The sequence below is a fragment of the Lycium barbarum genome, chromosome 11 (genome assembly GCF_019175385.1).
Source record: "Lycium barbarum isolate Lr01 chromosome 11, ASM1917538v2, whole genome shotgun sequence".
NCBI lineage: Eukaryota > Viridiplantae > Streptophyta > Magnoliopsida > Solanales > Solanaceae > Lycium > Lycium barbarum.
Window position 1 is genome coordinate 10,019,767 of NC_083347.1, and position 12,146 is coordinate 10,031,912.

At 37.8% G+C, this 12,146-nt stretch overlaps 1 protein-coding gene across 2 annotated transcripts; it reads left to right on the forward strand.

The window, feature by feature from the left end:
* The first annotated feature begins 1,285 nt into the window (after nucleotides 1–1,285).
* On the forward strand, nucleotides 1,286–11,246 carry LOC132617327 (uncharacterized). Of its 2 annotated transcripts, XM_060332309.1 has the most exons (5): nucleotides 1,286–9,009; nucleotides 9,103–9,231; nucleotides 9,304–9,620; nucleotides 9,681–9,931; nucleotides 10,015–11,246. In XM_060332309.1, exons 4-5 carry the CDS (start codon nucleotides 9,875–9,877, stop codon nucleotides 10,864–10,866), a joined length of 909 nt encoding a protein of 302 aa, XP_060188292.1. In that variant the 5' UTR covers nucleotides 1,286–9,009; nucleotides 9,103–9,231; nucleotides 9,304–9,620; nucleotides 9,681–9,874; the 3' UTR covers nucleotides 10,867–11,246. The 2 variants fall into 2 exon arrangements, with proteins under 2 accessions (XP_060188292.1, XP_060188291.1); XM_060332308.1 differs by having other exon boundaries at nucleotides 9,304–9,931.
* The last annotated feature ends 900 nt before the right edge of the window (nucleotides 11,247–12,146 follow it).

The window sequence follows — 12,146 nt, forward strand, 5'->3', positions numbered from 1 at the left end:
CAAGGCAGTAGCAACCAATAGAAAGAAACATAAAACCAATTTTGTCTAAATTAACCCTACGCTTTCGACAACTAAGAATCTGAAAAGGATAAACATTTTTTTTTTTGTATAAGTTTGTTTCCACCAAAAAACTTTTCTTTTAATTTAACTCTTAAATCGTGACACTCCTGATTTGTTTCACCTGAAGAAGTTGTTACTTCTCAAAATATGAGAGTATCTTCACAACCATGAGAAAGCTTGAGTAGTGAAAGGTTGGACAATTTATTTTTTTTCGTATTTGCATTTGTAACTTTACAAAACTATTCTCCACACAGAGAAAGGAGAACCTTTTGGTTCGGTTGACACCTAATTTTTGACCTCCCATAATTTGCTTTAATTAACCCGAGTCCTTGGAATATTAAACGGGGAAAATATTTTTTTTAGAAGTCAAAATAATTTTCTAAAATTTATTTAGACTATATTTTTTCCAATTTTGTTTGACAAAATAATTTCTATAATATTATGAATTAATTTAAGTATCTTCGCAATTAGTATACTTTTGCTAAATTAACCAAGAAGAGGATAATTTTCCTTGATTATTCACTTAATTGTCTAAACTGTTAAAATAACAATTTGCAAAGTATTTTACTCTGTTTAATGCAACGAATCTATTTAATTAAGTAAATTAACCATTTTCACCCTCAGCTTTTGAATTTTGCAATTCATTAGAATTAATCACAATTAATTAATTATTTAATTATGGTTAAATGCTATAAATTATTTATTGCATAGCTAAATAGTGGCTACAATTGAAATGATCAATTAATAGTCCAATACGGGCCCAATTGAAAATCAATTTCCATAATTGAGGTCAGTATTGTGAACTTAGCCTATAATTGTTTGATTGATTTAAATTTGACCATAATTGAATTCAATTAAGGTCGTTGCTGCAAGTTAGCTTCAATTATTTTAAATGGACCAAATGAGGCCACGTTTGCAATGCTGAGTCTATTAGCATAATTAATCACGTTTGTTAGTTCAAATTAATTAGTGGATTAATCGTGTCCGACCATAATCAAAGGATTTAAATTCATTGAACCGCTTAATTATGGTCATTTGCTTAACTAAGGGAAAAGGCTTTATATATATACCAATATATATATATATATATATATATATATTGGTATATAATATTAGCCCCCCCCCCCCCCCCCTCCCTCTTTCATTCTATTTTTATGGCCAGGCCCAGTCCGTTAAGGACCAGACCCGGCCCAAGAGAGAATTAAAAAGGGGCAACCCCGTTGTCATTTGGCATTATTGCCATCACCAGCCAAACGAGGCTTTAGAGAGAGGAAAAGGTTTAGGGAATAAGTGCACGGCAAGACCAGAAAAGTTGCTCCCTCGCCTCGCAGCAGCGGCATCTGTCTTTGTTGTTAAGTCATTTCCTAAGACGGCTCCTCTTATTCTACGATAATCCAAGCTGCAGCGGCACCGCCCCATGTGCTTTTGCCCTCCTCGCGTCATACCTTGCCAGAAATGGCAAAAATAAAGGGCCCGCGTGTTTGCTTTAGTATTTGCAGGGTCGAGAATGTCAAGCGCATTTATTGCTCTGCCATTTCACACCCGTTTCCTCCAAGATCCAACCCAAACACGGTATAGTTCCATTTTTTTTTTATTTGCTTTTTGCGAATCAACGATCAAAAGCTCTAAAAATCCTTAATGGATTTTGTTTGCATGCGATTTGAATCTTGTATTTTCATTGGTTCTTGAGGAAATGAACGGATTGATACATGTTTGGGTCGATTATGACATTTGATGCATTTTGTGAGTAAATCCCAACCCTTGATGTGTTGAAAAACAAGGCTTATTCACGAGAACTTAGCTTTGTCCCACATCGGGGAGATGAGGATTTTGCTTGCAATTTGGGGTTCTATAAATATGAACCCCCAAATCCCATTGTTGGACATCATTCGAATATCAGGCTTCACTGCATATTCATTTGAACTCGAAATACTTAAGGTTTTTTTTTTCATACATTTGAAAACCTTTAAATTATTTGAGTTAAGTAAAATTTTAAACTAGTTCTGTGCTTGTTCTTGTGTGGTTGGGACTGAGCGTGGAGCAAAAAGGAGCATAGAATCTCCCAAGTCCATTCTCAACCAAGGTTGCGCATCAAAAAGGTATTCTTTGCCTCCCCTTAGTTAATCTTTATGTGTTAATCATTACTTGTGTTGTGCGATCATGCTTTAGGTAATTTAATTAGTTTAATATTGCTCAATTGAGGATTTGCTTATATTTATTGGTTATGTCCTGTAATTGTTTTAGCTTATTCATGTGGTTAAGTCATGTTTAGTTATTTAGTTTAAAATAAATAACTTATCCCTATCCTTTTTTTTTAGATAGCATTAGAAATAGGAGTTTTACTAAATCGTACCTATATGCTTTACTAGGACTAGGTGTTGATAGTTCTTGATAATCTTGTCATGTGCTTAGTTAGGATCAGGAATTTATAATTTTTGTTGATCATATCTAGTTGCTCACCCCTTTTTAGATTAAATCTTACCTCTTTGATCATGTCAAAAGGGATTACCTGCTTAAAGATAATGTGACTCACATTTTGTTAAATATGTTGAGGTTGATTGACTCATAATCCCTTTTTAACCATGCTCACATATTTTGGTTGATTATTTAGGACTATTTAGACCATACTTGTCTCATTCAAATCTGATGCATTATGGTTTGTAGAAGACCTCTGTGTGTGAATAAAATCATGTTCTCTGGGTTGAGCTTATAATTTTGCTTAAAAGATGCCATACCTATTTCATCTAATTAACTACAAACTTGTTGCTTATTGATTGTATCTCTTGTGTGTGTATTTCACTAGTGTCTTTTCCTCTATTTATTAGTAAACATCTTGATTATAGCTTGTAAACCGACAATGCACTATTGTTTTCCTTTGGAATCTGGACTATCTAAAAATAAGACTAATGTCCTGTCTCACTTTGTCAAGTATTGGGGATGAGCTTTTGTTTGCATTTACTGGTGATCAGTCAAAATATCCAGGCCATTTCTTGTTTAAACTTTTATGTAATTTTTCCTTGAGAATCTGCTTGTTGTCTGCTCCACACTAAGTTTGAACATAGTCAAGTCTGTTTACACTTGAGTAAAAACAAAATAGGATTTAAAGGATGTTAAACAAGAGGTATGTCACTTAAAGTATGAAGGGTTACAGGTGTGACTTACCTAGGACTAAGAAAGGAGGGAACAAGACTTAGAGTTTCTAGCCAAATTTAGTAGTCCTTTTCCATTTTGGTTGTTGGGGTTCCCCTATATGAAATCATACATTATGGGACCCTCTTGGTTAATTAAAAGGGATTAATATGCTAAGATAAGTCATTTTTGTTTAAACCATCCTTTAAAGTTAAGTTTTCACCTCAAAAAGTATAGAAATCTATAGCTTTCCCTTTCAATCTAAACTGTGCATTTAAAATTGTTAAGTGTTGCCTTTGCTGGGTTAATTGCCATGGAAATCCCACTCATTTTCCTTTGTTTTGTTGCTGATATACTTGTTGGGGATTGAATGTATACGAAATATACATGACTTGTTTACATCATGATGTATACAGAGAAGTATATTTCGTATACCTCATAAACAAATCTTGAAGTCTGTTTTATTATACTAAGTGTTGGGCCATTTCTACCCCTTACTAAGTGTTGGGCCATTTCTAACCCTTCTCTAAGTGTAGCCATATGAGCTTGTATTAAATCAACATTTTTATTTATACTAGGCCTCATTTAGCAATGATCTGTTTCTTTATATCTTGGGCCATTTATTTACGCTTATTATTGAAGATTAAAATTTGGGTTCTGTTTGCTTCGTATAATTTAAATTAGGGTTTGTTCGTTCTTTTATGTCTTGTTTGTTTGTGGACACGAATTATATATATTCCCTTTTTTTTCTCTTCTACTCAGTATAAACAACCTCTAATCCTTATTATTTTATGATGCATGTGAAATGCCCCGAGCCATTTGGGCCTCCTCTGCATTGAACCTTGTTAGGTTTGAGGCCCAACACTCTTTCTTGATCTAGTCTGATGGGTGATAGTGGAAGCTAATACATTGAACGCCCAGCCATGAGTAAAAATGACACTAATAGGTTTGGGTAGACCCATTAGTTAAAATTTACTTTCTCTCTCTCTTCTCTTGTTTCATATGTATTTTGTATGTGTATATTTGAAACAGATGTGTAGTATATTGAAACCCATATGGATGTAGAACTTAGTAAAACACTTAGTATTTAGGAAAGTCGCTCAAAATAGTTTCAAACTCGGTTAATTCTAGCTTTGCATGACCAAAATTGGTGCTCAATCTAATTTTGCTAAGTTTAACAATTAACTCAATGATTTTTTTGGAGTAAACTAAATGTTTTTCTCAAATGACTAAGTAGAATGTTTTGGGCCTTTGGCAAAATCTGGAAACGATTTACTTGAAAGAGGTGGAAATGGTTTTGGGCCTTAAGCCCGTCGGCTTTGATTATTTGTAAGTATGATGATGAGTTAAGGAATGAAACAGAAAATGAATTTGGATGGAAAAAAATGAAAAATGTGGCTTGAGGATTATTTTGATGGCAAACTAGTCTTGAGACATTTTAAATATTTGGGCAAAATTCTGGAAATGGCCTAAATCTTGGAAAATGGAAGGTTGAGAAATTCGAGTTTATGGAAATGGACTCTTTTCGACTCAAACGTTTTGACCGTTGGGCTAAATGCCTAAAACTTTTTTGGACTGAAATAAGAAGCCTGTTTTTGGCCAAATTGAGATATGAGGGACTTTAGACTTGAGATACGGTTTGACCTTATGGGCTTCAAGAAAAAATGATAAACCTTGGACTTAATAAGATCTTCCTTTTTTCTTATATATATATATATATATATATATATATACTAGTTTCACCAGGCCCGTGCTAAGCCCGGGCCCAACTCCAGATATAAAAAGTAATATTTTAATTAAAGAAATAAATTTTATGTTGATAATAATTAAACTTCAAATAAGTATATTTTCAATATATAAAATCAAAACTTTCATTTCACTCCAATAATATCTTAACTTTCATTTTGATGAAATTATTTACTCCAAATTAAATGCGGAGCCATAATTTGAAATATATGAGCTTCGAATCCTAATTTTTTAAGTTATTTATTTCTAAATTAATAATTTGCACATATTTAATGAACTTTTAAGACAAATACAGAATTTGGACCAAAGTGCTACCGAATCCGACCAAATCGGTAGCTGAGACTCTAATTCTGCCCTACTTCAAACTCATTTTTTGTTTAAAAGATTAATTTTAGTTAACCAAATAAGAGATTTTAAAGATAACTCAATCTTAACTAATAATGTTGTCTTTATTTTAACATTATATGGCATCATTTAATAATTTTTAAGACTATCTGAAAATTATTTTTGTACTAATCTTGGTAAACACATATGAGCTCATTAGAGTATAAATATAAAGTAAAAGAAATGCTTACATGTAAAAATCTATAATAAGCAACAAATGAAAATGAAGAGCAACAAGAAGCAAGAATATCTAGCGAAGAAATGATAATTTTTTGGGTTAATAGATAAGATCAATATAAGAAAGCAATAGGGAAAATAAAGTGCAGCGGATGGGGTTGTTCTTTCCTTAACAAGGGGTTTCGAGGTCGAGCCTGGGAATTTTTTTTTTGGGTAGGGAGCGCTCCCCCAATTGGGCCCTATGCTACACGAATCTGGATTAGGCGAGCTCCAATGGGTACCGAATACCTGATAGAAAACAGGTAAATACGAAAGAATGTTCGACAGCTTTTAAAAAGTAGGTCATAAGAACAAAAAATAAATTTGACTTTAAAAAATAAGATTAGGACCTAAAAGTAATTAATTGAAGAGTTTAATATTTATTGGGAAAATTTTGTGAGGACTACAAAAGTCCTTATGTTCTCTCTTATATATAATATAATAGTAATGTGTATATATATATATATATAGGAGAATACTCCATATTTTCGTATATAAAAATAAAAACCTATAAGAACTAAACTCATCTTATTAGGACTAGAACAGTAGCGACTCTATTCGGGAGAAATCCCTGATGTGTCCTAGTCTGGCAATAAGGTGAGTTGAACACTTACGTGGATTTTCTAACCCAAAAACCCCTTTTAAGGGAACTTTTTGCTGAATTTTTGCTGAAAGTTAAACATTTTTAAACAAATAAATACAGTTAAATCACACATTGAAGCTCGTAGGCAACTATATTCTACGGATCTTTAATACTAGGGTGCGTAAAACCTTCCCTAGGGATCACCAGAATCCTTACCTCGAATTTTGGTCCAAAAAGATTTTTACTTATTTTGAAAAGATCTTTAAACCCGATTTTCCTAGTTTTCCATAATAAATTAGGTGGCAACTCTAAAAATACTAAATCCAATTAGAGCACCAACAACCTCGTAGTAACTTTTATGTCTTACCCGCGTAAAAGCGAACCGTAACAGGTTCCTTTACCTGGAAAATTGCAATATGCAAACACCTCAAAGTCAGATAGAAGGCAACTGCCATGACACAAACATACCTGTCATTTTATTAGTAAATTCAGTTCCAACAGCCAACATTTTACAATAAATGCAAAGGACAACCAACAATTTACAGACCTATCATTTATGAATGTTAGCCATGATAAACATACCAAGACTAAACATTACCATTCCAAGACCAACAATGGATATCATATCTATTTATTTGGTTATAGTTGAAGGCATCTCATTGTTCCACCTGAAACCATTGAATCTTTTTAGTTTTAGAATTAATAGGCTATGTGATTAAAGATTATACCTTCTGGAGGGTTTACAGGAAATAAACACATCACTAACCAAGGAAGTATACAAATTATTGAGAAGTTGAATATGTAATATCGTCTAAACTCCAAATCACTAAAATTTAATCAATATTTATAGACATTATTGTCGAACTTTGTAAATGTACATTTATACAATTGAACGTTCATAATTATTCAAGGGCGTTTTTTCCATTTTATCCACAACGGCACAACTCTACAATTGGATTAGGGCGTTTGAACTGTTACGAAATTATATATTGAACAAAACATTCAGTTGAAAGTAGATGAGGGTATTGAACCTTTTTCGAAATGTATATTAAAGAAAGGCATTCAGTAGTTGAACTTAAAGAGTCTAAAAGAATTACCCACGTGCATCTGTTGAGAGGTTTTTTGAGTCCTTTCCTTGAGCCGTGGGTAATGCGTCTCTATGGGACACTTATTCGAACCCTTCATGGCATCAAAATAAGAACGGCCTGCTATTTTTTTGTTTCTCAGAATAAATTTGGTAAGCACTCATGATCGAATTCTGCATTAATAACAGCGTTCTACCCAAACTGTTGACTCTTAGCCTTCACAAGTATTCCGGCCATCAAATTGTTTACCCCGAATTTGGATAATCAATTGAATTTATAAATGAGGTATAGGATATGTGGTTGAGCTTTGACCTATTTTGATTAAAAGGAAATGGACTAGGTTCAGCTACGAATAATCTGAATAGTAATTGATGGTTTGCAACGAATGTGTATATTTAATAATATATGGTACTGTTTGATTGAACAAATCTAAAGAGGAATACAATAAATCCGGACCAAAATCAGATGTTAAGAGGGAGGGATTTATATTTTTACTATATACATATAGTCCCCACACTTTCCGGACCGTAGTTTTACTGGAGTAACGGGAAATGGATGAATCAAGAAATCGGTGGTTCCATTTGAACGTCGTTATCTTTTCATTTTGGCGTGAACAGTTGCGTCACGTCCCTTTGTCATCGGCCACGTGTCTTATCCGGGATGGTCAGCACTGACAACCGCCGTCACGCACGTCGTTTGAAGTCACTTCTTATTAATTATGGGACACGTGGCACTCCCCGGTTGGCTGGGATCTGTAACCGCCTCGATTCATGTCTATATAACGTCTTCATCAACTTCATTTGTTCATTTTACGACCTACTTCATTCTCCATTTCCAGTCCTTCACTTCATCTTTCCATTTTGTTCTTCTTCTTTTCATTTCTCTTCATTTCATCATCTTCTAACTTGTATTTCTTGTTTGATTCACTGCTGACATTACGTGAACGGAAACAGTTTTGCTAACTTTTTCACTTAGCCATTTTTGTTGAGTGTGCTGCTGCTTCTTCCTCTCGTTCTTTGCCATTTTTGAATTCTTTAACTGCTCCCTTACTCCACTTTTTAACTTCTTTTTCGAATTCACCCAATTTCTCTTTTCCATATTTTCAAATGTCTGCCAACACCGAAACCACCTCCCATGACGTTCCCTCGGTTTCTTCTCAAGAAACCGAGCCAACCTCTCAACCCAAGGGGAAGGTCACCTTCGAACCTACTGCTTCAGACATTGTACCGGCCAAACCGAATTACAACAAAGATTTCGAGGTCGAGAAACCTTCTCTGGTCTCCGATAGAGGGTTTGACGTAAGGCGGTATCCCTTGTCCATTACTGAGGATAAACTCGATTTAGTCCGGACCGATTACGGATGGGATAACCGTTCGGTTCACGTTTTCGCCCCCGGACCAAATGAGTCAGTCACCGACCATCGGGAGGGCTTTTTATACGTTTATACTTATCCTTTCACCCTCAAGCTCGACCCCCCGATTGATCCGATCATTTTAGATATGTGCCGGACTTACAACGTTACCCTGGCCCAGATTGGTCCGATAGTTTGGAGGATTGTGGCTTGCCTCCGGCTGTTGGCCAATAATATGAAAAAGGAGTTCATGCTGGCCCATTTCATACGGCTATACTCCCTGAGGTTGTTCCGGGGTGGTGTAATAAAACTCGCAAAGCGCAATCGGAATCTGATTTTTTCAAAAATGGATGAAGACAGAGACCAGGGATGGTTGGAGCGTTATGTCCGAGTGAGGACCGAGGACATTATTCCGGCCAGTAACATGCCTTTCCCGGAGCGGTGGAATGATAATCGTAAGTCCCAATTCTTCTAATAATTGCTTTTGAATGTTTTGTCAAACTCCAGTTCTTCCACATTCTCACTACTTGTCCTCTTATTTATAATAGTCGTGGGTTAGATACCTCCGGCTGTCCGGAATCTCAACGAATGGGTTACTGCTCTCCTCAGCCACCATACCTACGACGTTCGGACATGAGGACTCCTTTCTCGTGGCCGATGGATTGCTCAAAACCACGGTAATACTTTTCTTCTATTGGTGTTCATGATATTTTTCCACCTTTCCTTTGTGTAACATCTTCGGCTTTCAGGTTTGCCCAAGGGTTCGGTGGATCCGAGACCGGAATCAGTAGCTGAACCCGCTACGTTGGCACCCGATTTCGACTCAGCGGGTGTATCCTGTATCCTTGCCGCTACCAACAAAAGAAAAAAGTCCTCGGACAAAGGACAGAAACCGAAGAAAAGGGCGAGGAGCGTCGTTAGGACTTTAAGGGATGAAGCAGAACCCGGGCTCCTAGTTCGGAGGATCAGTGTGGCCCCTTCCGTGGCTTCCATTCCGGGGGAGGGAATCATCGTTTCATCACTTCCTTCAGCCGGGGAAGGACCTTCAGCTCGGCATTATACACAGGTGGGGAAGAAATTCATTACCCAACTCCTCTAAGGTCGATTGAATTCGTTGATATTTCAGGTGATGCTTCTTCCGAAGAAACCCCTCTGCAAAGGACATAAAGATTTGGGAAGGCACCTGCTGCCGAAGCCGGTCAAAGGACTGAGCCGGTCCCTGAGACCGAAGTCCCCACGGATGTTGGTCCGTGCAGCTTTCTTTCTCGCCCGGTGGGTGTGGCGAGCTACCTGAGGCCCCTTGTCTCGGACAAACGAAAGATGAACGGAGTCCCTTGGCAGTGTCTCATTAACGAGGGTATGCACGTGGGCAATCGAGTAAGTTTATCAGCCATCCTTGCATAATTTCATTGAGAATTTTAATCTTGTTTATTCAAGTTTTTAACTTGCTTCATTTACAGAGTGTGGTGCTTGTTAACGAAGCCTTCGTTCGTGCCCGGCAAGAGGTGGACGATCTCAAGGGCCAATTGGATGCCCAAGGTCGGGAAACGGAAAAATTTCTGCACCTTCTGCGGGTGAAGGAGGATGATTTGAACCGAGCAGTTACTCTTTCCAACCTCCAAACCAAGCTCGATGCAACAAAGGCCGAAAACAGTCGATTAAAGGGTGAGCTGGCCGAGATGATCGAATATAACCGGCTTCTCGAAGCGGACAAGATCGGCCTTAGCCGAGACAACGCTCGTTTTTCCTCAAGGCTTGGTGAGTTCAAAACCACCATCTCTCAACTCCGGGAGGAGCTGGATTCGGTGAAGTCCGATGCTACGAGAATGGCCGAGAAGCATCGGCTGCTCGAATCTGAGAGTGACCGGTACCAAGAGCGGATGAGGGTGTTTGAGGAGAAAGCAGAGAACAGGGCCCGGATATGTGATGAGCTAAAAACCGAGCTCGAGGGGACGATTGATGCTAATGACCTTCTCAAGACCGAGCTCGAATCGGCCACTCAAATGCAAAAGGTCCTCGAAGAAGATCGGGATGTTCTGGTGGCAAATCTAGTCCAGGCCAAGGCCGATTTGGAAGAAGCTCTAAAGAGCGTGGAGGCCGCCGAGGCTCATACTACTATTGCTGCGGAGTATGAAAAGTGGAAGTCTCGGAGGATCACCCTTGAGCAAGCCGAGCATGGCTTTGTGGATCTTCCAGCCCTGATACTTGAAGCTAAAAGGGTCGAGGAAGAGGGTAAGAGAGCCCCCGGGGCTGAATCCGTCGACTCCGAGCGGACAGTGTTCGAACACTCCGAATCCAGCCATACCGGATAGACTAGGGCCTGTACTTAACTTTGTTTTTTTTTTTTTGCCTTTGTAGGGTTTTCGATGTAAAAAACCTTTGTATGAATGGAACATGCATTTTTCTTGATTTTCTTTATTTTGTTTGAATGTTTGTTATGACTTTTGCCCGAATTGTCGGTCCGTTTTAAGGAGTCATTTTGCTCTTCATCCGGTACATTTTGTCCGGGAATTTGATGGAGTTTTTTGCCCTTGGGACTTATCTAATGCATTGTGAATTCAGACGTCTCCGAATCAAGATAGGTATTTTTAGGGCCGGTATTTTTCGGCTATTGTTTAGGACATCTGAATCCCAGCCATAGCTAAATATTATGTAACAGTCCCCGTTCGAGGGAGTTTAGAGATTTTGGCTCGGTTCAGTGTGACCTTGTTGCCTTTGTCGAATTTCGACCGTAGTGCCCGGAATAGAGTATATGAATGAAGTTATGCCGAAATACGGCGATAATCATTGGGGTAGGGCGTTTTAACAAGAAAACATCTGAGATATCGCCATCCGAACTTTCGATAATTTTTTTATTACAAGTATTTGTACATGACATGAGAATTTTGTTTCCTTCTGCTTTTGCCGTAGCAAATACTAAATGGACACGATTCATTCTGATTGTTTGCTCCTTACATCGAAAGTTAATGCAGAAGGTCCGTTTCTTGGTTTTGCCGTAGCAAATACTGAGTGGACACGATTCATTCTGATCGTTTGGTCCTTACATCGAAACCTAATATAAAAGGTCCGATTTTGGTTTGTTGAGCTCCTCCGATTTTCGCTAACCGGGGTAAACTTCGATGTGGGTATAATAGTCCCCTAGCGTTTATTCGAGCTGCAAGATCGGGTAAGCGCTATTAAGTCTCCATTTATAGGGTGTGACCCTGGGTTTCCGGGCGTTTGTCCTTGTCTTCGTCGAGTAACACGTTGTACTTGTTGCCTCATTAAAAACCTTGCCGGAAAACTCATTTTAAGACAAAACCGTACTAAGGAAAAGAGTGCAACACGTGTTTTCAGACCTAGATTCTAACTTTATCCGGTACTTGACTGCCTGCAAAAAAGAAAGGTTAATAGAAAAACACGGGGAGTCCATACCTTAGCAGTAGTATCTTTTCAAATGAGCCACATTCTAGTTATTGCGCAACCGTTGCCCGTCCGTGGATTCCAACTGGTACGATCCTTTGCCCGTTACCTCGGTTATCTTGTACAGTCCTTCCCAGTTTGGACCCAGTTTTCCTTCGTTGGGATTCTTGGTGTTCAAGGTAACTTTTCG